Source organism: Gopherus flavomarginatus, chromosome 3, assembly GCF_025201925.1.
Source record: "Gopherus flavomarginatus isolate rGopFla2 chromosome 3, rGopFla2.mat.asm, whole genome shotgun sequence".
NCBI lineage: Eukaryota > Metazoa > Chordata > Testudines > Testudinidae > Gopherus > Gopherus flavomarginatus.
In genome coordinates, this window is record NC_066619.1 from 122344008 (window position 1) to 122370607 (window position 26600).

The following is a 26600-nucleotide window of genomic DNA, read 5'->3' on the forward strand; positions in this document are numbered from 1 at the left end:
CGAGCGTGCGGCGAGCTGGAGGGCGGGAGAGAGGGGTGGGTGGAGGCCTGTGTCTTGGCAACAGGAAGGGGGCGGAGCGACCGTGCTACGCCGTATCAGTCCCGGGCTTCGCTTGACCCGAACAACCTCGGCCGCTAACAGGGCGCGGCGGAGCGGGGTGGGGCGACTCCCTAACCTGGGGTAGTGGAGGGAGGGAGGGAGAGAGGGGGAGCTGGCTACAGAGGCCGGGGGCATCTTGCAGTAAGGGAACTTGCAGTAGAGCCTAGGGGGCACCCTGGGGCGGGGGACCTGGCCACAGAGCCTGGGGGGGCCCCCTGGGGTGGGGGACCTGGCAGTAGAGCCTAGGGGGCACCCTGGGGCGGGGGACCTGGCCACAGAGCCTGGGGGGCCCCCTGGGGTGGGGGACCTGGCAGTAGAGCCTAGGGGGCCCCCTGGGGCGGGGGACCTGGCCACAGAGCCTTGGGGGGGGGCCCTTGGGGCGGGGGACCTGGCCACAGAGCCTTGGGGGGGCACCCTGGGGTGGGGGACCTGGCCACAGAGTCTGGGGGGCACCCTGGGGTGGGGGACCTGGCCACAGAGCTTTGGGGGGGGCACTCTGGGTTGGGGGACCTGGCCACAGAGCTTTGGGGGCACCCTGGGGTGGGGGACCTGGCCACAGAGCCTGGGGGGCACCCTGGGGTGGGGGGTGGGAGTCATGTCACAGTGGGAGGCAGCTGCTAGGGGAAGGTCCCAGGCAGAGGCATATCAGGGCACGGAGTGAGAGTGGCCTCTGACCTGAGGGCAGCTCCCTTTCTCTCCTTAGCTTGCGGGAGCTGCACCTAGTTTCAAAAACCCAGGCCCCTGATTTCCTTTTAAGTTTATGTCTTTGATTTTATTGACCCTACGCTAAACCCCTTTTAATCCTTACGCTCCCCCTGTTTAATCTAACGTTCTTGATGCTGTCAGAACATTTAGAATACAGATTTTTCCTGTAACTGAAAACAAAATGTAAGGCGTTAGAGCCCTGGTCCTGCAATGTGCTTTGTGTGGGTCTGTGCCAGTGTGAACCCCACAGAATCTGGGGGTGCTATGCAGCGTCCCAGGACAGACAAACAGCAGAACTACAGCCATTATGAATCATTGTTTAAAGGTATTGCAGTGATTTCATAAATTCAAACAGACTGCAAGTGGCTTGTTGTCTGATTGCTTGTTTTTCCTAGAAGGTCTTGAAGTGAAATAGATAGTACTGTGATTTTGCAAATAATAATGCAAGCCCCAGAAAAATATATAGAGGAACATACGTTCAGGGGCTACAACACTAGGCCCTGATCTAGCACAGTAGTTGAGCATGTGCTTAATTTGTAAAGTGATTTTCCTTACTGAAGTCAGTGGGACTCCTGCTTAAGTCCTTTGCTGGATTGAGGCTTTATTTAATGTTTAGAACCAGAGAATAGCTTACTTAGAGGAGGGTGAGTGTTTTCCTGGCTTACACTTATGCACGTTTATTTTTTTAAAATATGGTACTACAGAGTGTGACACTGGCAGATTAGGTGCCAGCTCTTGCCAAGGCTTTAGGCCTCAGTCAAGCACTTACAAATTCATTGCTGAAAACCAATCCAGCTCACCTGTGTGTTAAGGTGGGTATTGGACTTATATTAATGTGTTTAGACTTTATGAACTGCTTGTAAATGGCTACATCTGTTAATCCTATGTATAATACCCATAGCCTGTGCTATAAGGTAGTACTTGAGTGTTGGCTATATAGCTGTAAAATGTTTGTTCTGACCTATATATCTCACCAAATGAGAAAACGTACCCACTGTAAAATGCTAAATGCCTAAGAAAGGTATCACTCTTCTTGCCTATCAAGAAGGACTATCAAAACTAAATGGGCCATTGTGAAACATCACAATACAAAGACTTTACTAACTGCCCATGCACAGATTATGTTCAAAAGGGCTTCTCCCATCTTAAATTAATTCTGAAAGAAGGAAATAAAGATAGCTGACTTGAAAAATGTTCATCTCTTTGCTGTTTGCACTCTCACAGGGCTGGAGCTAGGAAACAGAAGGAGGGATTCCCTGGAATCAGCCTGGTTTAGCCGTAAAAGATATTCAGAGATGACAGATTACTACCACTCTGTCATCTTTTGGAACCACAGAATGTAACTCATTTGTGTGTATATGTTTGCCTGCTGTAACCTGTAAATAATTTTCTCATTTCTTTTTCCTAGTTAAAAAATCCTTAGCTAGTTTCCTATAGGATTGTCTACAAGCGTTGTCTTTGGTATGAGATCTGATGTACAAATTGTCCTGGGGTGAGTGAGTGGTCTCTTGGGACTGGAAGCAACCTGAATCTTTTGTGATCATTGGTGTATGGCAACCAGCTATTGCTAAGTCCAGCTTGCCAGGGTGGCAAGATAGACTGAAATGCCCAAGGGGACTGTGTGTGACTCCATGGTAAGACTGTTATAGTGTTTCAGGAATTCACATTTGTTACTAGGTTGGTGAAATCCAGTTATAGAACATACAAGCTGTATGGGGTGTCTGCCCTGCCTTTTGACAGTCTGCTCTGAGGTTGGCATGCATGGTTGTGACCAACTCCAGGCAGCGTGATACAGAGCTTAAAACATTAAAAAAGATTTTGAATGGTTTACATGTGACGCACCAATATGAATGCAGGAATAATTTATGGCAAAGTGCAAAGATCACAAATTCTGAGGGTATTTGGGGCATGCTGCTCACTAGCTAATTTTAAATGGAAAAAATGTGGTCAAGAATTGAACAGACCTGTTTAATTTTTAATGATGGCCATGGATTCTAGAAAGACTATCTTGCATGAATTCCAGAAGAGTTTGTATATCCATGTTGTAAATCATTTTTTTAATTTTTATTTATGAGCACCAAGTGACAGCATTGCAGATAAGCACATCCTTTGGTGGGAGATGAATGCTAACCTGAAGAACAATCATCCCATCATCTACAGATTAATTGTTACCTTACTTGGTACCTACAATACTTTAAACCCATCAAATCAAAATCAGTAATACTGTTATTTGAAGTGTGGTCCTTTATACGTGTAAGTTTACTCACCTAATAAAACCTCTCAAGAACAAATAATCCGCTGCTAAAAATATAAATAAATATTTTATCCTTAGGCTGCAAACAGGTGTGGAAGGGGTGGGTTAAATTTAGCAAACCAAAAATAGAAGGTTTTATATATTCAAATCTCTTTTCAGGCTGATGCCACATAGACTCTATTTAAGTTTTCAACTCCATTTTTTTAAAGCAGCAGCACGCTTTTTCATGAAGTAAGGGAATTTTATGCAAATCAAGTGGAAAATATAAGTACAGAAAATGTTACAGGGTTAATAATGGCAAGTGTCAGATCAAAGGCTCTGACCAGCCAAAGACTGGAGTTTATTACTGGCAGTCAAATCTTGTAATATTGAGTTTTAGGACTCAGGTGATCTGAGTCAATTTATATGACAGACATCTTAAGAGTATGCAAAAATGAGAGACTGTGTTATACAACTATTTTATATTACATCTTTTCTCATTTGAGTGATTTTAATGTATTAACCAGTGAGCTGGATGCCCATGGCAACATCCAGAGATTTAAAAAAAGGAAAAATGTTAAACCTTTTTTTATGTTCATACTGTCTTGACTTGAACAGGTGTTTTGCTCTGGTTCACAGGACAGCTAGCATATCATTTGCACATTGTTGCTAAGGCAATCGTGTATACCTGAAGCTTTGCCTGTTTGCTGAATTTGGTGCCTATAATAGAGGCAGTTTATGCGTGATGGCATAAGCAAATTCAACTTGTGCAAATGCAACAGTAAAATTGTGCAATTAGGTGAAATAGAAAAAGTCTGATACATATGCAGGAATTAAAGCTGTGTGAGTCTAGAAATTCTCAGAAAGAAGTTCCAGGACTTTTTATTAGGTAGGAAACAATTCTGCATGTTGCTGAGTGCCTCAACCAAAATGCTAGTGTCAACACCCAGTCTGCATAGCATGTTGATGCTCAATACCTGTCTACATTAAATGTTTACAAGACTCTAGTTTTACGGTAGTATCTGAGTATCTCACAATCTCTTATTATGTTTACTCTTACAGCACACCTGTGCTGTAGGAAAGTGCTGTTATCCCTCTTTTACAGATGGGGAACTGAGGCTCCAGAGAGATTGTGACTTGCTCAAGGTAACAGGGAACTGAACTTGATTATTGTACCCTATCACTGTAGCATTTTTCCTTTCTCTTGTTTGTTAGTGCTCATTACCTTGATGGATCAGGCTCCAAACTGGAACAGTGGCCCTTTGGCCCTTATCCACTTGCCAATTTTACTTAAGATGGAGGTTTCCTTGCTATCTATGCTATTCTTTTGTACAGTATTTCCCTATACTTACTATAGGAAATACCTGGAATATATCAAATACTGAGATTATCTAATTGCAAATACTTATTTAATTAAGGTATATGGCAAGTTTTCAAGGTCCACCACTATAACCAGCTATAGAAAACAGTGAAAATCTACATATTTCTTGGTGCACAAATATCCTGTCAATAATAAAAATAAGTGACTATTTTACATTGGGATGGACTGGACTGCATTTTGTTTGAAATAAATTTAATTCAAAGTGTCATGTGCATTCGGCCTCAGTAAGAGGAGGAGAATACTGTATCCTATTAACCAAGGATGCCCTCTGCCAGTGACGTTTGTGCATGCTTTTCAAAACTTCAATAAGGTTTAAAACCGGACAAGTTCCTCACTATCAATTCATAACTTTTAGGTTTATAGTTAGATTATGCAACCAAAATCAACACGTGAACAGCAAATAAACATCTGGCAAACTTAGAGCTGCCTTGCTGTTTGTTTTAGGACAGTTTAAAAGTTATGCTAGTAACTTTCTATTATTGAAAGTAAATGGCTGACATTACGATGGATTTCTGTTGTTTTCAGCTCTTTTCTATGACTATCTAAATGCTGTTAAAGTCAATGGAAAAAAACTCCCATTAGCTGGGGAGCTGGATCAGTCCCTAAGGCAACAAGCTGACAATTTTTATGCTCCTCTCCCTTGCGCATCAGGGAGGGGAACAAAATTGCATTAGTGATTGTTCAAATGCAGTGGCATTCGGAGGGGAATGGTGGCTACTTGGCACGTCTCTTCCATGCTCTTCTGTGTAACTACTGACAGCTCCCCTGCGCCAACAAGATACGATGGAGTTCAGTGCATACCCAGAGGCAGATGCAGAGGCTTTTCCTGGATTTCACCTGCAAGTGTCATGTCCCATAGGAAAGAATTATACTGTAGCAAACTGGCAGCGTAAATTGATGCTGAAAGTTTAAACACGAACTACTCCTGCAAATTTCATATGTGCACAGAGGGGTCAAGGGACAACCTAGATGGGAGAGCAACTGAAAGGCAAACATAGGGATAGATATTATTCATGGCTGTAATGAGATCTCTGTGGTTTGGCCCACATACTTCCAGCCACTGTGTGTCACACATTTTCAGGGCAAGGACTGCCCTCCTCTCCTTTCCTCTTCTAAACAAGTGTTGTTTTAGCAATTTGTCATCTCTTCCCTCATTTGTCAGTTTGCAATAGTTTGCTTTTCCTGGGGCTATCAGGTCCTCACTTGTTACTTTTGATTATTATGTTACTCTGTTACCTATGCTCAGTGATCTAGATCAGAGTATTTTTTGGTTTTTTAATAAAGGTAATGAACATCACCTACAATTGTAGCACTGAGTATCTGGTTTGAAAGAAGACCCTATAGCTGCAGTTAAAATTATCCTGCAGCATTAAAAATATTTCTGTTATCACTGACTCATGTGATGTATCAGCATTAAAGATTGCTTCAAAAATATTGTTTAGGTGAAATGTTAATACTTGATTCCTTAAAGATTTGTGTTGATATTTGTCATGTTTCATGCGCTGATAGGTTATATTTTAACCATATTGTGATAAATCCTATTTTTTTCTAATTTTCTATAACTTTTACAAAAATCCATGACAAAATCTTAAGTTAGAAATGTCTTGAAACTCACCTAACCAATCTGACCATGTTTTCTGCCCATCTGCTCTAGCTATCTATTTGTAAAGCTCCTGTCACCATAGTATTGAACATAAATACAACGCTCAAAGCTCATGAGATACAGCCTTTCAGGGTGAGTTTGGCCAGCAGCATAAACATATTACCCACTAAAGGCTGCTTGTGGCTGGAGAAGTTTACATCAACAATTTACAGATTGCTTGGCATATGTGTAAATGGTATACATGATGGCTCATTGGGCTGTAAAGGCTTAGCAGGAGTTTTGGGATGGATCCATTACTCATGAGTGATAAATCAGTGAGTTATAGAGGTCACTGCAAATACACCCTCTTGTATTCTGTATTTGCCATGTGTATTACAAAACAAACAAACTATTCTGGGAATGTTTTAGTGAGTTAAACATTTTATTAAAGATATTTTCTATCCCTTTGCCTGTAAAGCCAGATGCCTTAGTTACCATGAATCCAACTGTGCAAGTTAAAGGCACATAATCAACTCATTTCTTGCTTGACTGCATTTTATCACAAGCTTCCATAATTTTTCACATGCTTATTAGCGTCACACAAGTGCATGTATTACCCCCACAGCTTTAAAGGCTTTGATCCGGCAAAGATTCACAAACAATACTACATGCTTAACTTTATATGTACATCACTAGCCCCACTGACTTCAGTGGGACTTCTCCCATGTATAAAGTTAAGCGTATATGTCAGTCTTTTTAGTAGAGGGAGGGGGGCAAAACCTTATCCTGCAGCTCTGCAGGACAAGAAACAGGAGCTGCATGCTGTGGGGAAGGAGGTATTCTGCCCTTCCAAAAGGGACACATGAAGTCATTGTACCTTATATTCATGAGTCATTATGTACTTCATGATAATTTTATACATGCATATACACGTGTGTGTAAAATACCTACATAGATACTATGCCTCTCTGCAAATAGAACAAAAAGAAAAATGAAGACTAAGGAAGCAGATAAGGGAGAGTGTCAAGGGAGGAGCATCAAAAAGAGAGGAGAGATTTCATTTGCAGACATGACCAACTGGCTAAACTTTAAGATACGTTTCGGACACACTCTAACTCACCTTATCTACAGTACCTTTACTGTAGGAAGCAGGGTGGATTTGATTGAAATCACTAGTCAGGAAGACTCGATTTAATCATGGATTTCTATATAAAAGTGCATTCTTATTGGTTGTTATAACCTTAATACATATTCTTCACAACTCAGAGATAGATGTAGGTTTCATTTTAAGAAGGTACACGCTATACATTTTTTAAGTGATTCATTTTACAGCTATATCAGAAAATGAATGATTTGGTAAATGAAACAACCAAGGTAATTGAAGCAGATATTTATGAAGTGATTGGGAGGTGAACTATCTCCAGTTCAACAGGTTAATCATTTATATTTTTGGAGGATTGTTTTGCCATGATGTATTAGGAGGAGAACATCACCACACAGACGTTTAAATTGTTTTGTTTAACTAAAACAACGTTATGTATTCTGGATTTTTTCTTCAACTGCAAACAATATTTTAACAAAACAAGCATGTAAATGTTTGAATTTAGTTAAGCATTCAAGGTTTTTAAAGCAGATTTGTTTTTCTTAAAATTGTTTAACAGAAATAGTTAAATAATTAAAAAAATTAAATTGACTACGTGAGCTAGGTCAACATGAGAAACTTAAAATATTGGTTTCTGAAGCTCAGTCATCTTCACTTTCATTTTCCTGTTTGTTCATAATCTGGAAAAGAAAATCAAGCTTTCCTGCTTTTTCAGGTCCCAAACGATTTCTCAGTTTGGAATGAATTAGTCCAAAGGAAGAAAATATTCTTTCTACACAGGCAGAAGAAGCTACTGCTGTTAAAAGTGAGATTATCACTTCAACAGTCTCTGAATCCAAGTTGTCATAAACAGATAGTTAAGGGTTAATGTCTCTTTTACCTGTAAAGGGTTAAGAAGCTCAGTAAACCTGGCTGACACTGACCAGAGGACCAATAGGGGGATAAGATACTTTCAAATCTTGGTGAAGGGAAGTCTTTTGTTTGTGCTCTTTGTTTTGGGGGTTGTTCGCTCTTGGGACTAAGAGGGACCAGACGTCAATCCAGGCTCTCCAAATCTTTCTGAATCAGTCTCTCATGTTTCAAACTTGTAAGTAATTGCCAGGCAAGGCGTGTTAGTTTTTTTTTTTGTTTTCTCAACTTGTAAATGTTCTTTTTGCTGAGAGGATTTTATCTCTGTTTCCTGTAACTTTGAACCTAAGGCTAGAGGGGGTTCCTCTGGGCTATATGAATCTGATTACCCTGTAAAGTATTTTCCATCCTGATTTTACAGAGATGATTTTTACTTTTCTTTCTTTAATTAAAAGCTTTCTTTTTAAGAACCTGATTGATTTTTTCCTTGTTTTAAGATCCAAGAGGATTGGATCTGGACTCACCAGGGATTGGTGGGGGGAAAGGAGAGAGGATGGTTAATTTCTCCTTGTTTTAAGATCCAAGGGGTTTGGATCTGTGTTCACCAGGGAATTGGTGAAGTCCCTCAAGGCAACCCAGGGAGGGGAAAGTTTTGGGGGGACAGAAAGTGCTCCAGACACTGAAATTCTGGATGGTGGCAGTGTACCAGATCTAAGATAGTAATTACGCTTAGAAGTGTCCATGCAAGTCCCCACATTTGTACTCTAAAGTTCAGAGTGAGAAGGAACCTTGACACAAGTGCTTAAGTGACTTCCACCAGTTCATTGGTGTGACTTTCTTTAAAACATCATCAGCAAACATATATCTCCTGCTGCCATTATAGGTTTTCCAATCTAGTGAGAGAAGGGTATGGTAGATCTCAAATCAATGAAGGCTACACTTAAGAAGACTTCTGGAATAGTTGGTATGGCTACTTCCACCTTTTCGTGTTCTCTGTATGTATAAATATCTTCTTGCTGTATGTTCTAGTCTGTGCATCTGATGAAGTGGGCTTATGCTCAAATAAATTTGTTAGTCTCTAAGGTGCCACAAGTACTCCTGTTCTTTTTGCGGACTAACACGGCTGCTACTCTGAAAAATTTCACTTTTGTTTCTACTGCCTATCCCTCCCTTCTCCCATTTATCTCCAGACTTCTTCTCCTTGTCCAGATCTATTCCATCTCCAACAATCTTCTTCTATTCATTGAATTTTTTGAAACTTTGCACCTTGAGAGAGGTAAGGGATGGATTCTGTGTACACAAATTTGCAGAGGTACAATAGGGTGGAGGTCTGTTATTTCTCACCTCTATATATTATTTATTTAAAAACATTTTTTCTCTTAAGCATGTTATCTCAGAAGACACAAATGCACAGTCTGAGAACTGCAAAACTAAGCATCTCTGATGGTATCTTCTAGACTGAGCATTGAGTCCCATTGGGTAGATAGAAAGATTAACCTAAGTAATCTATACAGAAGCCCCTGAAACCTCATAAAATTGGGTCCCTAATCCATGAACTCATTTACAAAACTTTTCTTAAACATTACATGACTATATTGTCTCATACTATAGAATTAGAATTTATACACTGGAGTAGGCTCCTAAACACTTATGTGTTAATGTTAATAACATACTAAACAATAAGATGTAGAGCTATGGCATCTCCTGTAGAGCAGCAGCTGTTCTGGAAAGTAAATTGAACCTCAGTCATTCCTCTCCCCGCTCTCTCCCTCTACAATTATAAGCCTAGGTGCCATTTTACACATTATCCTCTAAACAACTAGGTAAAGATGAAGGCAAAGAGACATAATCAGAAGAGTTCTTATGATTTATTGTAAGCTAATTGAGGGACTCCTCGTCTCCCACACTGAGCAACTGTGATGCCATCTGCCATGGCAAATACATACTTGGAATAAATACTCGATTGTCTGCAACTCCAGGGACAAAATAGCAGTTTTGCATCAATGCCGGTTTATGGTGCCTACCCTTGGATCTGTAAATGGGCTATCATGCAGGTATTTCCCATTACTCAATAAGAAGATTAATAGTAGTTGCTAGAATTCCTGCTGTGAATAAAAGCACCTTATTACCTGAATGTTGTATTGCTGACTTTGTTAGTGCTGGTGCTTGTTGCTGTTTTGATTCAGTCCTCTTTTCTCCTCCAACATCTTTTTAAATAGTAATTATATATAAATATAAAAATGTGTAAACCTGTTAGGGATTTTGATTAGCAGTAAATGAAAGACCAAATTCTGCCCCGCAGCTCTGTACAGACAGCTGCTACCAAAGTCCCCTGTGTATCTGAGGGTGGAGTTTGTCTATACTGAGATTTTTGCATATAAATTCCCACTCTTGCTGACGTTGGCCCATTTCCAGCGATGATATGTAGCAACTAGGGGAGCTGTGGTGAAAAGGAGGCTTCTGTGGCTGTCAGTTTTTAACACTGTGGTTTAGACCTGCTCTGAGGTGGTTAAGACAATATAGCATTAAACACCAAAAGCAGCACTGCCTTGTCTACACTAGTGCCCCCACGATTGCTGCCACCAGTTGAAGACCAAGAATGGGACTTTTTTTCCCAAACAATCCCTAGGGTAGACACCAGTATCTCTGAGTGAGGCAAGATTTCCAAGAGTGCATTTTAAGTGTGTAGTTGGGGCAATGATGACCACATGCAAGAGATCTGAATTATGTTCAGGAGTTAATTGAACCATGCTGCAAATCAGAATGTAGGCTATAAGCTGACCTGCTTTTACACTGATCTTACAACCACCCTCTACATGAAGAGCTCCCAGTGAAGGCAAATGGAGTGGGTGCAGGGTCAGGGCTAGGCCCCTAACAGACTGAACAGCTTCCCAGATTTTCAACAAATGTCAAGAAAAATGTAAGTGTCCCCAAGTGGACACCTGTCCATACCCACTTGCTCATTAACACAGGGGCCCCATTCAATTTGTGTTCTCATTTGAGCTGCAAGTCAGATTGTGACATTTAGCTGCATGTGTGAATGGAAGTAGTGCAGAGCTGAGCTGCCCCAAGGAGCTCAGGGCTCTTTGAACACTAACCAGGCCCCTGTGTCCACACAGTATCTGTGATGGGTGGTGCACTATCCAGGCCAGTGTGTGCATCATCCAGGCCAGTCTGTAATGAATAGAGAAAGTCCTAGCCCCAGATTCTCCCTGCCCCCTTAGGACCACACTGAGAAGCAATCCTTATGCTCCCCCAAGCAGAGAGCCTACCGTCTTGTGAGGCTCTTTGCTCATTCCCTCCTCATGCATCCATGTAAAGACCTATCACAGCCTGGCCCTGCTTAGACAGCTGCTATCGGATCTTTCCCCTCCTCATTTAAGCAAACAATAATCCTTGCAATAAATGAGGGGAAAAAGCAAAACAAAGTAGCGTGTGAAAATTTATGTGAAGTGATGCAGAGATGAAAGGTTTTCTTCCAAAATAGTCATTGTAATTCAACATATACAATATCTGAAACTCTTGATCCCCTGAACCAGCTCAGAAACTAACCCTTTGCCTGTTTACCCAATTATAGCAGCATAAAAATGTCCTTTGTTCTGTTTTGTTGTTTTTCAGTAGGTATGATGGAAGAATGAATAATTGTTAGGATTTTGCTTAGCGTGTTTGTCAGCTTTTCGTTTGGCATGAGAGAGAGAGAGAAATTGAATTTAAGCCTCTCTTGAATTAGTTATTTGGCATGTTCATTACTTAATTTTCATCTCACATGCTGTATTTCGATAGGGTTGGTTGTTTGGCAGCTGATTTTCAAACTTGGTAACACTCTAATTCAAAATAAATTAAAAATAAAAAGAGCAATGAAAACATTTTCTATATATGGTCACAATCAGAGTCATAGCATGGTATTTTGACCTATAGGGAACAGAACATTGCGAACAGCACTTTTAAATCACAATTTCTTAAGTATGAGATCCCTAGACAAACTGTAGAAGCCTATTTCTGTACTCCTAACTATGTAGAAAATATACTTTTCTTCTACAATACTTGGCTGTCACTCTTTAGGCCTGCTTGCATAGGACCAGATCTTGCAACTGGATCTTTATCCTAGAATTGTAGATTATTAGGAACCTCAGGAGATTATCTAGTCCAGTCCCTTGCTTAAAGCAGGACTAATCCCCAAATAGCCCCTTGAAGGATTGAACTCATAACCCTGAGTTTAGTAGGCTAATGCTCAAACCACTGAGCTATCCCTCCCACTTCTAAACAATTGAACACAGAGGCAATGAGATCTTATGAGAAGACCCATGTATCCCAGTCTCTAATGTAATAGGAGTGCTGTGTGGGTTGAGGGGTCCTGCCACCTGGATTCAGGACCTGGCTATATTTTTTGTTCTTTTATTTAATGCACAATAGGTTTTGGGCTTCTCAGTGCTCCCTGTTGAAAAAATGTTGAAGCTCACACAAGTGCTTCCAATCAAGCTTATAACAGAGTGTTGCCAACTCTTGTGCATTTAACACAAGTCTCATGATATTGTGGGCTTTTCCTCAAAGCACCAGCTCCCAGAGTCAAGTGATTACATGACAACCTCAGTTCCCTTTAAAAAAAGAAGAAATGAAGTTCCTGTCTGTTTGTCATAAACAGATAGTTAAGGGTTAATAGAACAGGAGTACTTCATGTCTCTTTTGCCTGTAAAGGGTTAACAGTTCAGTGAGCCTGGCTGTCACCTGACCAGAGGACCAATCAGGGGACAGGATACTTTCAAATCTTGAGGGAGGGAAGTTTGTGTGTGTGCTGTTAGTGTTTGGTTGTTGTTCACTCTGGGGGCTCAGAGGGACTAGACGTGCAACCAGGTTTCTCTCCAATCTCTTTGATACAATCTCTTATATGTCCAGAATAGTGAGTACTAGGTAGATAAGGTGAGTTAGGCTTATGTTTGTTTTCTTTATTTGCAAATGTGTATTTTGCTGAAAGGATTTTAATTTGTACTTGTATCCTTAGGCTGGGAGGGTATTCCCAGTGTCTATAGCTGAAAGACCCTGTACCTATTCCATCTTAAATTTACAAAGATAATTTTTACTGTTTTTCTCTCTTTAATTAAAAGCTTTTCTTGTTTAAGAACCTGATTGTTTTTTTATTCTGGCGAGACCCCAGGGGACTGGGTCTGGATTCACCAGGGAATTGATGGGGAGAAAGGAGGGAAGGGGGGGAGAGAAGCTGATTTCTCTCTGTGTTAGGATTACTGTCTCTCTCAGGGAGAATCTGGGAGGGGAAGAGAGAAGGAGAGGGGAAGGTGGATTTTCCTCTCTGTTTCAAGATTCAAGGAGTTTGAATCACATAGTGATCTTCCAGGATAACCCAGGAAGGGGAAGCCTGGGAGAAGCAATGGTGAGGGAAAGGGTTTACTTTCCTTGTGTTAAGATCCAGAGGGTCTGGGTCTTGGGGGTCCCCAGGCAAGGTTTGGGGTGACCAGAGTGCACTGGAATTCCTGGTTGGTGGCAGCGTTACAAGTACTAAGCTAGTAATTGAGCTTAGAGGAATTCATGCTGGTACCCCATCTTTTGGATGCTAAGGTTCAGAGTGGGGAATTATACCATGACACTGTTGCAGTTCAGCAGAAAGCTGGAAAGTGTGACTTGAGTCTCCGAGACCAGAAAGCAAAGAAAAAGAACCCAAGTGTTACTGTTATTTTTAAAAAGTCCCAGGATTTCTAAGCTAATTTAATGATTTTTTGAGGCCTAACTCCCGATTTTTGAACTTTTTGGGTTGGCAATGCTATGTTTTGTATCTGCAACTCAACCAGCTACACAAACATCATTGGAAGATTGGAGTGTAAAATATCTTTGAGATCTGAACCCTTCACCTTTAAGAGACTCATGTTAATACTAATCAGTACAAAATTGTGGATATTCAAGGTTTTGCAGAATGCAACTTATTAAGAAAAAAAGTTATTTGGCCAAGGTTCAAAATTAAATAACCCATGAATAATACAGCAAAGAGAACTACTGTACAATTAAATTTCTTGGCATTATAGTGATGCGCAGAAAAATCAGAAAAGTGTAAGTGAAGCATGAGAATAATTTCTGTCCCTCTGCACTGTAAGACATTAAGAACATAAGAACAAGATAAAAAGCAAAGTGTGGTTCATATAATCTGAGATTTGTATGAAGACTTGCAGCCTTCAATCTGGCAAAATTACCTGTGGTTTAAATGTAGTGGTGTGTGTTTGTTTTCCTTAATATGAACTGCAGGATCAAGTGTAAAGTTATCTAAAAGGAGGAAAAAACAAATTTTAATTTTGCATTTGATCTTTTCTAACAAACCCAGTACACTGCATGATTTTCACAACATGTAAATTTAACAAAGCATATTCATAGAAAACAGAGAACTGGAAGGGACCTTGTAACTGTGCCTTAGTGGGTCATAACTGAGAATGCCCTATATCTCAGCAGTTCATCCTGAATTTGGCAAATACAACCCAAAACTGGTGGTTATTCTTTTATAAAAGATATACCAAACCAGCCACAAAATTTAACTCCTGTTTCACCAGACTGGCTAACAAGAAAACAAAAACAGTTTCCTCAGGCAGGGCCGCCTGTGAGGGAGGCAAGTAGGGCAATTTGCCCCAGACCCCACAGGGGCCCCGGCAAGCCCTGGCCCAGTGGTGGTCCAGGCCTTCGGTGGCATTTCGGCGGTGGGGGCCCTTCACTGCTGCCGAAGACACAGAGCGACTGAAGGGTCCCCCGCCGCTGAAATGCCAAGGAAGACCTGGACCGCCGCTGGGTGAGTACAAGCGCTACAGCTCCCCTGCTTTGCCCCAGGCCCCCTGAATCCTCTGAGCGGCCCTGTCCTCAGGCATTCCAGTTCTTATATCACCATCAAAAACACTGGATTCAGAGATGAGTGGCTCTTTACAACTGGTCTAGGGCCGGTGCTACCATTAAGGCAAATTAGGCGGTTACCTAGGGCGCCAAGATTTGGGGGCACCAAAAAGCAGTGCGCCCAATTTTTTTTACAGTGGTTTCTCCCCGAGTGCGCGGTCTCTGTTCCACTTCTCCCGCCTCCCAGGCTTGCAGCACCAATCAGCTGTTTGGCGCCGCAAGCCCGGGAGGAGAATTAGAGTGGGGGTGGCGTGCTCGGAGAGGATCCGGAGCAGAAGTGAACTGGGATGGGGAGGTGCCGCACGGCTCCCCGGGTCAGGGGGGTGGGGAGCTGCTGCGGGGGTGCCTCAGGGTGAAGACGGGGAGCTGCCACAGGGCTCCCCACCCCAGTTCACCTCTGCTCCGCGTCCTCCCTGAGCACACTGCCCCTGCTCTAATTCTCCCACCTGCCAGGCTTGCGGCGCCAAACAGTTGTTTGGCGCCGCAAGCCAGGGAGGGGAGGAGAATTAGAGCAGGGGCGGTGTGCTCAGGGAGGATGCGGAGCAGAGGTGAGCTGGGGTGGGGAGGTGCTGCATGGATCCCCGGGGGGGAGCTGCCGTGGGGTGAGGTGCCTCAGAGCGGAGTGGGGGGCAGGGAGCTGCTGCAGGGCTGGGTGGGGGCACAAGGTAGAAGTTTCGCGCCCTAGGCGAAACTTCCTTGCACCGGCCCTGAACCAGTCTCATCATAGAATAGGTTCTTCTGATCCCAAAGGACCAGCCCCCTCACCCAGGTCAATATATAACTTAGAGTCTAGGGGTAGGCAACCTATGGCACGCGTACCGAAGGCGGCACACAAGTTGATTTTCAGTGGCACTCACACTGCCCAGGTCCTGGCCACCGGTCCAGGAGGCTCTGCATTTTAGTTTAATTTTAAATGAAGCTTCTTAAACATTTTAAAAACCTTATTTACTTTACATGCAACAATAGTTTAGTTATATATTTTAGACTTATAGAAAGAGACCTTCTAAAAATGTTAAAATGTATTATTGGCACACGAAACCTTAAATTAGAATGAATAAATGAAGACTCGGCACACCGCTGCTGATAGGCTGCCGATCTTAACCCCTGACTTAGACCTTACCCAAAAATCATGCTGGTGCCAATCCTTTAGTAAGTAAAATCTACAGGTTTACTCATAAAAGGAAAGGTGAGAGTTAAAATTGGTTAAAGGAATCAATTACGTACAGATTTAGGCTTGTAGCAGCGATGGACTACACTGCTGACTTACGTCTCTGAAGTACGTCCACAGCTTGGATGGGTCATTCAGTTCATTGTTCAAAGCTTCACTTTGTAGCAAACTTGCTCTAGAGGTAAGAAGCAGGATTGGAGACAAAATGGAGAAAATGCAGTTGCCTTTTATAGCTTTTGCCATGCAGAGGGCATCCCATTGTTCTTACTGTTGAAAATTACAGCTACAAGATGGAGTTTGGAGTCACATGGGCAAGTCACATGTCCATTCATTTCATCCAGTCACAGAAGGAAATTCCATTAAGTGTAGATGGGCGTCTCCTATGGTCCATTCAACGTTCTTTGGATGGGCCACTCAGTTTGAATAGTCTCTCCAAGATGTGCTGGCTAATTATTTTGTGGGCGTTACCCCTGGAGCAAACATTTCAAATCCAAGTATAGAGCAAATACTTATATCTTCACATACAAAAATGATGCACGCATGCAGATAGCATAATCATAACCAGCAAATCATATCCTTTTCATAGACACCTCACTCTACAACCTCTGTACAATATTTGCTACAAATATATAACTGGTTGCAACAATGATCTATATGGTCATATTTTAATCAGATAACCTCACAGACCTCAAGAGGTCATCTAGTCCAATCCCCTGCACTCAAGGCAGGCCTAAGTGTTATCTAGACCATCCCTGACAGGTGTTTGTCCAACCTGTCTTAAAAATCCCCAGTGATGAAGATTCCACAACCTCCCTAGGCAATTTAGTCCAGTGCTTAACCACTCTGACAGTTAGGAAGTTTTTCCTAATGTCCAACCCAAACTGCCCTTGCTGCAGTTTAAGCCCATTGCTTCTCATCCTATCCTCAGAGATTAAGAAAAACAATTCTTCTCCCTCCTCCTTGTAACAACCTTTTATGTACTTGAAAAGTGTGATCATATCCCCTCGGTCTTCTCTTTTCCCAGACTGAACAAACAAAATTTTTCAGTCTTCTCTCACGTCATGTTTTCTAGATCTTTAGTCATTTTTGTTGCTCTTTTCTAGACTTTCTCCAATTTGTCCACATCTTTCCTGAAATGTGATGCCCAGAACTGGACACAATATTCCAGCTGAGGCCTAATCAGCATGGAGTAATGCAGAAGAATTACTTCTCGTGTCTTGCTTACAATACTCCTGCTAATACATCCCAGAATAATGTTTGCTTTTTTTGCAACAGTGTTACACTATTGACTCATATTTAGATTGTGATCCACTATGACCCCTAGATCCCTTTCCACAGTACTCCTTCCTAGGCAGTCATTTCCCATTTTGTATGTGTGCAACTGATCGTTCCTTCCTAAATGGAGTACTTTGCATTTGTCCTTATTGAATTTCATCCTATTTACTTCAGGTCATTTCTCCAGTTTGTCCAGATCATTTTGAATTTTAATCCTATTCTCCAAAGCACTTGCAACCTCTCCCAGCTTGGTATCGTGTGCAAATTTTATAAGTGTACTCTGTATGCCATTAGCTAAATCATTTGATTAAGATATTAAACAGAACCGGACCCAGAACCGATCACTACAGAACCCCACTTGTTATGCCCTTCCAGCATGACTGTGAACCACTGATAACTACTCTCTGGGAACAATTTTCCAGCCAGTTATGCACCCACCTTATAGTAGCTCCATCTAGGTTGTATTTCCCTAGTTTGTTTATGAGGTCATGAGAGACAGTATCAAAAGCCTTACTAAAGTCAAGATATACCATATCTACCTCTTCCCCCCTATCCACAAGGCTTGTTACCCTGTCAAAGAAAGCTATCAGGTTGGTTTGACATTATTTGTTCTTGACAAATCCATTCTGATTATTATTTATCACCTTATTATATTCTAGGTGTTTGCAAATTGATTGCTTCATTATTTGCTCCACTATCTTTCCAGGTACAGAAGTTAAGCTGACTGGTCTGTAATTCCCTGGGTTGTCTTTATTTCCCTTTTTATAGATGGGCACTATATTTGTCCTTTTCCAGTCTTCTGGAATGTCTCCCATCTTCCATGACTTTTCAAAGATAATTGCTGATGGCTCAGATAACTCCTCTGTCGGCTCCTTGAGTATTCTAGGATGCATTTCATTAGGCCCTGGTGATTTGAAGACATCTAACTTGTCTAAGTAATTTTTGACTTGTTCTTTCCCTATTTTAGACTCTGATCCTACTTCATTTTCACTGGCATTCACTATTTTAGACGTCCAGTCGCCACCAATCTTCTTGGTGAAAACTGAAAGAAGTCATTAAGCACCTCTGCCATTTGCACATTTTCTGTTATTATCTTTCCCCCCTCGTCGAGTAATGGGCCTACTCTGTCCTCGGTCTTCCTCTTGCTTCTAATGTATTTGTAGAATGTTTTCTTGTTTCCTTTTATGTCCCTAGCTAGTTTGATCTCATTTTGTGCTTTGGCTTTTCTAATTTTGTCCCTACATATTTTTGTTATTTGTTTATATTTATCCTTTGTAATTTGACTGAGTTTCCACTTTTTATAGGACTCTCTTTTGAGTTTTAGACCATTGAAGATCTCCTGGTTAAGCCAGGGTGGTCTCTTGCCATACTTCTTATCTTTCCTATGCAGTGGGATAGTTTGCTCTTGTGCCTTTAATAATGTCTCTTTGAAAAACTGCCAACTGTCTTCAGTTGTTTTTCCCCTTAGACTTGCTTCCCATGGAATTTTACATGTCAACTCCCTGAGTTTGCTATATTCTCTTATGCAAATAAAACTACCTGTCGCCTATGTCAAGAGCTACCCAATACTAAACTCCAGGCATGGGACAGAGAGGAAGAGAAACAGATATAGCACAAATAGAAAGAACAATTGATTTTATTATACAACAAATGCAGAATGGACCTACAACTGAGTCTTACTGTAGCTGGGTTTGCCTGTTTGTCTGAGTCAGGGAGGCCCATGTTAAGTGCCTTTGCATTTCTTCCAACAAGACTTCAGCCTGTTTGTATCCTGGAGTTCGTAAATCTTCTTGCAGTTTGCATCTAGTGAGACAATTTATTACTTTAAAAATTGGTTTGGATCTAAAAGACTCCTTTTCCTCAGTAGTTAGTGTCAGATAGGAGGATAAGGATGACATGTATCAGATCCAGTTGGACACAGTCCAGGCAACTTACAGAAATGAGATTAGTAAGCAGAGAGGCAGAAAAATACACTGCTTGCACATACTACATTCTCTAGACCAATAAATAAATCATTGCGATGGAGCTCTGAGTTTTAACCATGTGCTGGGAAATTATACTAAGCAGTGACCTCACAAAATCATTCTACAAAGTGGTTGCTCAGGCATAGTGGTGGATGTGATATTAAAATATGCATGCTTCATTTGGAGATTTGGTCCGGAGCTGGTAACTCTACTCAGTGGCTGTGGTTGAAGGAATGGATGAGAAGAACTGCTGCTAACTGGTAAGCCTCTGGTAAAAGAGGTATGGCATCCAAGGTTGCACAAATCCTCCTTTGAGGTCACCCTAAGGAAACTAATTCCCAAAAAGCATGCCAGATGAGAAAACCTGCCCAATGGGTGATCACAGTGGTTTCCACATCATCTGTGTAGATTTTAGTTACATAGGAAAATAATTTAGAGAGTCTATTAAGATATGTGTGAGATGATTTGTGGTCTTGGTATTGTTTTTTTTTTTCTGAAACAGTTGTTTAAAAAATATAGCTAGCAGGGGCGGCTCCAGGCACCAGCACGCCAAGTGCGTACTTGGGGCGGCAAGCCACAGGGGGTGCTCTGCCGGTTGCCGCAGGTGTGCCGCCGAATCCACGGGACCGGGGACCTCCTGCAGGCAAGCCACTGAAGGCAGCCTGCCTGCAGTGCTTAGGGCGGCAAAATACCTAGAGCCGCCCCTGATAGCTAGCAAGATATATAGTACAACACACACAGCATTATGGCAACTGGATTCTGACTGGGGCCCTTTGAGTGCTATCACAACATAAATATTAAATAATAGTAAAGTTATTTATAGTAGGAATTCAATTTCATAGCTTTTTGTTAAAAAAACAGCACTTCCTTGTGTAATGATTGTGGATTGTGCTCCTATTCCTATATTTATACCTCTGCCATATTTATGTAGGGCCAAACCTGTTTACTCACATGCTTAACTTTACACAGTCAGTATGTACTACTCACATGCAAAAAATTACATACCTGCATAAATGCTTGCAGGATCAGGAGCCTAGGCTGTAATATTTTAAAGGGATTATAATCAGAAGAGTTTTGCTTAATAGTGATCCTCTCTCCATAACATACTACTCTATTACAACTAATTAGTGCTGAACAAATAACAATTTATCCAACAACTGTAGCTTCTTTATCTGCTCAGGGAATATTTGAAAACAGGCCGCAATTTCCCCCAATTTATTAATTATTCAAAAGCTTTCAGCACATTTTTAACTTTATGCATTGATGGCTAAATTCTCTCTGAGTTTTTGATACATGCTATCCAAATTGTGTTGGTTAGTTATGAAAGTTCACACAAATTGCTCATGGGTAAAGGTGCATAGGCATACAAAAAGGGCTGAGTTAAATAGTCCCAGTTTAAGTTTGTTCTAAAAAGGAAAGTTTTTACAAAAACTAATATGAATGAAAAATATAAAATATATTTTCTTTAAAAATGTAAATTAAAAAAAAATGTAAGAGTTCCTTTGCAAGGAAGTCAAAAATATGACCTGATGGTGAAACTGACTAGTGGTGACAGAGCTGCTGAGTGATAGAGCTTGAAAAGTCTCCCATCCTCAGGCCTAATTGGTCAGGAGATATGCCCCATTACTAGGCCAGAATGAGGTTTGGAAGTCAATTTTGAGCTAATTAGCCAATTAACAGACAAGGGGTTTCAAAAGAGCACAGGAAGAGGAAGGAAGTGAGTGAGAAAAAAGGAGAGAGTGGGAGAGTTAACGGTCGGACAACGGGTGCTCTCTGGTAAAGGCCTCAGCAAAGGTGTGCTGATATGTATTGGTGAGGGGAATTAGACACTGTAAATAAAGTACATTCTGATGTTTTCAAGCAAAATGGTTTCAGAGCCATTTGTGCTCATGGAAGAGATGCGCATAGTGGATGTACCCTGTCTTGCTAATCTAGTATCAATGTTCACGTGGAGTGAAAGTAAACAAAGGAGAAATATTGAAAAGGGCATTATTTTATTTATTACAGAAACACCTAGTGGCCCCATTTGTGCAAGGCTCTGTACAAATACACATCTCAGTGTTGGATACTCTACAGATACAGAGCTGTAGGGGGGAGGGAGAGCTCAGTGGTTCAAGCATTGGCCTGCTAAACCCAGGGTTGTGAGTTCAATCCTTGAGAGAGCCATTTAGGGATCTGGGGCAAAAATCTGTGTGGGGATCAGTCCTGTGTTGAGCAGGGGGTTGGACTAGATGACCTCCTGAGGTCCTTTGCAACTCTGATTTAAATTTTTTTTTTCAAAATCTGGAATTTTCAGTGAACAAAGGTGAAACATTTTCCTAGTATTTAATACCAGCTCCTTTTATAGTCTAAGGCCCAGAAACTGTATATCGATGGAGCTGCCTACAGTGCATAAAGTTAAGCGCATATATAAGTCTTTACAGAATCAGGAGTTAAATAAACAAGATGGAGAAAGGAAAATTGAGGGTAAAGTGACTTGCCTGGGATACTATAGCAACTCAGTGGTAGACTCTAGGAGTGAAATCCTGGACACACTGAAGTCAATTGACTTCACTGAGGCCAGGATTTCACCCAGGTCTCCTGAATCCCTGAGCAGTGCCCTATCCACTGGACCACATTACCTGTAAGGGGACCTATTGCTACTCCCATTAAATTACATGGGATTTTTGTTGAGCAGAATTGAGTCTAGGGTATCATATATTGTTATGTTTTAGGAATCTGAAGTTTTATCCAAAATACAGAAAAGGCATTTGTTAAATATATGATTTTTACCTTGATAGTGTCTCTTTTACAATTACTGGTGATCATAGATTAACATCATTTGTTGGGAAACAGTCAACATTTTTTTTTGTAAAGGGAAATCATGTCTCACCAATCTACTAGAATTCTTGAAGGGGTCAACAAAAATGCAGACAAAGGAGATCCAGTGGGTATAGTGTATTTAGATTTTCAGAAAGCTTTTGACAAGGTCCCTCACCAAAGGCTCTTAAGCAAAATAAGCAGTCATGGGGTAAGAGGGAAGGTTCTCTCATGGATTGGTGACTGGTTAAAAGATAGGAAACAAAGGGTAAGACTAAATGGTCAGTTTTCAGAATGGAGAGAGGTAAATAGTGGTGTCCTCCAGGGATCTGTACAGGGCCCAGTCCTATTCAACATATTCATAAACGACCTGGAAAAGGGGATAAACAGTGAGGTGGCAAAATTTGCAGATGATACAAAACTACTCAGGGTAGTTAAGTCCCAGGCAGACTGCAAAGAGCTACAAAAGGATCTCACAAAACTGGGTGACTGGGCAACAAAATGACAGATGAAATTTAATGTTGATAAATGCAAAGTGACGCACACTGGAAAATATAATCCTAACTATACATATACAATTATGGGGTCTAAATTAGCTGTTACCACTCAAGAAAGAGATCTTGGAGTCATTGTGGATAGTTTGCTGAAATCATCCACTCAGTGTGCAGTGGCAGTCCAAAAAGAGAACAGAATGTTGGGAATCATTAGGAAAGGGATAGATAATAAGACAGAAAATATCGTATTGCCTCTATATGAATCCATGGTATGTCCACATCTTGACTATTGCGTGCAGATGTGGTCGCCCCATCTCAAAAAAGATATTTTGGAATTGGAAAAGGTTCAGTAAAGGACAACAAAAATGATTAGGGGTATAGAATGGCTTCCATATTAGGAGTGATTAATAAGACTGGGACTTTTCAGCTTGGAAAAGAGATGACTAAGGGGAGATATGATAGAGGTCTATAAAATCATGAGTGGTATAGAGAAAGTAAATAAGGAAGTGTTATTTACTCCTTCTCATAATACAAGAAAAAGAGGCCACCAAATGAAATTAATAGGTAGCAGGTTTAAAACAAACACAAGAAAGTATTTTTTTCATGCAACAATTGTCAACCTGTGGAACTCCTTGCGAGAGGGTGTTGTGAAGGCCAATACTATAACGAGATTCAAAAGGGAGCTAGATAGATTCATGGAAGATAGGTCCATCAATGGCTGTTAGCCAGGATGGGCAGGGATGGTGTCCTTAGCCTCTGTTTTCCAGAAGCTGGGATTGGGTGACAGGGCATGGATCACTTGATGATAACTTGCCTGTTCATTCCCTTTGGGGCACCTGCCATCGGCCGCTGTCAGAGGACAGGATACTGGGCTTGATGGACCTTTGGTCTGACCCAGCATGGCCATTCTTATGTTCTCTGAAATTCAGATTCCCCTTGCAAAGATTTGTGCACATACTTAGCAGTTATTCACTGTGAGTATTCCCACTGAAATTCTGAAAATACTTATGTGCATAATGGTCCGGTTGGGCAAAGATTTATCTTTAAGTATGTGAGTAGTCCCAAATTAAGCCAGGTGCAAATTTTTGCTAGATTGGGGCCCTAACCAGCCAGACAAGGACTGGTTTCATAGAGTCATAGATTCATAGACTCTAGGACTGGAAGGGACCTCGAGAGGTCATCAAGTCCAGTCCCCTGCCCTCATGGCAGGACCAACTACTGTCTAGACTATCCTGGATACACATTTATCGAACCTACTCTTAAATATTTCCAGAGATGGAGATTCCACAACCTCCCTAGGCAATTTATTCCAGTGTTTAACTACCCTGACAGTTAGGAACTTTTTCCTAATGTCCATCCTAAATCTCTCTTGCTGCAGTTTAAGCCCTTTGCTTCTTGTTCTATCATTAGAGGCTAAGGTGAACAAGTTTTCTCCCTCCTCCTGATGACACCCTTTTAGATACCTGAAAACTGCTATCATGTCCCCTCTCAGTCTTCTCTTTTCCAAACCAAACAAACCCAATTCTTTCAGCCTTCCTTCATAGGTCATGTTCTCAAAACCTTTAATCATTCTTGTTGCTCTTCTCTGGACCCTCTCCAATTTCTTCACATCTTTCTTGAAATGCAGTGCCCAGAACTGGACACAATACTCCAGTCGAAGCCTAACCAGCGCAGAGTAGAGCGGAAGAATGACTTCTCGTGTCTTGCTCACAACACACCTGTTAATGCATCCCAGAATCACGTTTGCTTTTTTTGCAACAGCATCACACTGTTGACTCATATTTAGCTTGTGGTCCATTATAACCCCTAGATCTCTTTCTGCCATACTCCTTCCTAGACAGTATCTTCCCATTCTGTATGTGTGAAACTGCTTGTTCCTTCCTAAGTGGAGCACTTTGCATTTGTCTTTATTAAACTTCATCCGGTTTACCTCAGACCATTTCTCCAATTTGTCCAGATCATTTTGAATTATGACCCTGTCCTCCAAAGCAGTTGCAATCCCTCTCAGTTTGGTATCATCTGCAGACTTAATAAACGTACTTTCTATGCTGTTGATGAAGATATTGAACAGACCTCAAAAGACCCCATGCGGAACCCACTTGTTATACCTTTCCAGCATGATTGGGAACCATTAATAACTACTCTCTGAGTATGGTTAGCCAGCCAGTTATGCACCCACCTTATAGCAGCCCCATCTAAATTGTATTTGCCTAGTTTATCAATAAGAATATCATGCAAGACCGTATCAAATGCCTTACTGAAGTCTAGGTATACCACATCTACTGCTTCTCCCTTAGCCACAAGACTTGTTATCCTATTAAAGAAAGCTATCAGATTGGTTTGACATGATTTGTTGTTTACAAATCCATGCTGGCTATTCTCTATCACCTTACCACCTTCCAAGTGTTTGCAAAAGGGCTTCTTTGGTTTGATCATTAATAGCTGTGTTCCAGCAACATCCCTGCAGTCCCAACCATGAATGCTGACCCATTGTGCAAGGTGCTGTACAAATAAAGAGCATTCCTTCCCCCCAGAGTTTACAGTCTAAACCCCTGACCCTGGGATTATGCCCTCCGCACACTGGTGAGGTGTTCTCCGAAATCTAACAGCACCTGCCAGCCCAGGGCCCCTCCCCCCGCCGTGGCGGGTGTAGCCACGCCCCTGGCCCCGCCCAGCCGGTGCTGGCAGAGGGCCCGGGCGGGCAGCCCCAGCCGGAGGAGGCGGAGCTCTCCGGGAGACCTGCCCTAGCTGCCGCGGCGGCTACATTGTATCTTCCGCGTCCGCCCCGGCGCTGCCCGCTCCCTGCGCGCGGCCGGGCGTGGAGCGAGTGAGCGGCTCACGGGCTCTGGCTGCAGCGGGCGGGGGCGGCCTCTGCTTCGGGCCGCCAGCGGCTGCCTGGGCCCGGGGTCCTTGCCCGCCTACTGCCGCCGCTGAGCGCAGCCATGTCGGCCGGGGGCGGCGGGCTGGGGACCCCCCGGGCCCTGCCCTCCTCCGGGCCCCGGGCTCTGCGGGACATGCCGCACCCGCTGGCCGCTTCCAGCAGCGAGGAGGCGGCCTCCGAGCTCACCCCCAGCCCGGACCTGCTGCTGCCCCGCAGCTTCGCTGACAAGGTACGGCCCGGCCGGGCTGGGGTGCGGGATTGCGGGGCTTATTCTCTGCCGGCTGCATCCCTGGTATCGCGGGGCTGGCTCTGCCTGCAGAGGAGCCCCCCGGCGGTGCTACTGACCCCTCCGCAGGCGCGCTGGGCTGCTCCAGGGCGGTTGTGCCCCCCGCAGCCCACACACCCGCGTGGGTTCGAGTCGCGCCCGGGAGTGCGGTAGGAAAGACTTGAGCAGCAGGCGAAATCCCAGCAAATCCCCCTCGGTCTGTTGTTGTCTTGGCTGCTGGTTAAACGGGCAGGATGTGATCAATGCTCCTCTTCTGTTCAGTGTTAGGCCTTTATTGCACATGAGGGATGATGTATCGATCCCTGCTCGCAAGGTGTAGCCTGTAGCCCAAGAGGGAAAGCTCTGTGTTGCTGCTTACCCTTAGGCTTGTCATCCATTTGAATGTGATCCTTTCCCCTGGAGCCGCTTTCCTTGCCACTTTCCCTTCTCACAATAATAATATGGCAAGTAGGCTGTGCTGTCTCCACATCCCTTCTCTTTCCTGGCGTGTGTGCATGCATACTGTGAGTATAGGTGTCTTGAGAAGTGCTACGTTTCTAAATACCTTGTGACTCTCTTCTCTCTCCGGGGAACTTGGAGCAACATTGATTGCTTTCCTGGGCAGACCTTGCAATTATATTGGTGTTGCTGGTTCCTGCAATGGTTAGGTATTTCTTACTGAGCGTGCATGCAGGCTTTTTTTTTTTCTTTTCTTTTTTTTAGTTGTAGATCAATAAAGAAATCTGGTTGGGCTGGGTAGTCATTATGTTTTGGACGACTTGTGGGGCTGGGCCTGAAGCTTTCTCAAACTAAATTTCATTCAGTTAATAGGCAAGTATAGGGCCTGGTCCTGCAAGGTGCTGCAGTCTTCCTGAACTCTGAATGGCATCCTCTGCTCTCATTGACTTGTGCAGGATGGGGCTA

The 26600-nt window shown here is 42.5% G+C and overlaps 1 protein-coding gene and 1 long non-coding RNA gene across 5 annotated transcripts in view; both read left to right on the forward strand.

Moving 5' to 3' along the window:
* Nucleotides 1–689: 689 nt before the first annotated feature.
* Nucleotides 690–7321, forward strand: LOC127046351 (uncharacterized). The gene is made up of 3 exons (XR_007773003.1): nt 690–1129; nt 2213–2296; nt 4100–7321. It is a non-coding gene; the product is annotated as an uncharacterized LOC127046351 (long non-coding RNA).
* An 18136-nt stretch (nt 7322–25457) lies between these two features.
* Nucleotides 25458–26600, forward strand: part of SNX30 (sorting nexin family member 30) — a 67063-nt gene continuing 65920 nt past the window's right edge. For all 4 annotated transcript variants that reach the window (XR_007772997.1, XM_050943137.1, XM_050943138.1 and 1 more), the window contains exon 1: nt 25458–25640. Coding sequence is in view for 3 of the 4 variants with exons in the window: in XM_050943137.1 (XP_050799094.1) it covers nt 25473–25640 (168 nt within the window). In the remaining variant the exon portion in view is untranslated. The remainder of the gene's footprint in view (nt 25641–26600) is intronic.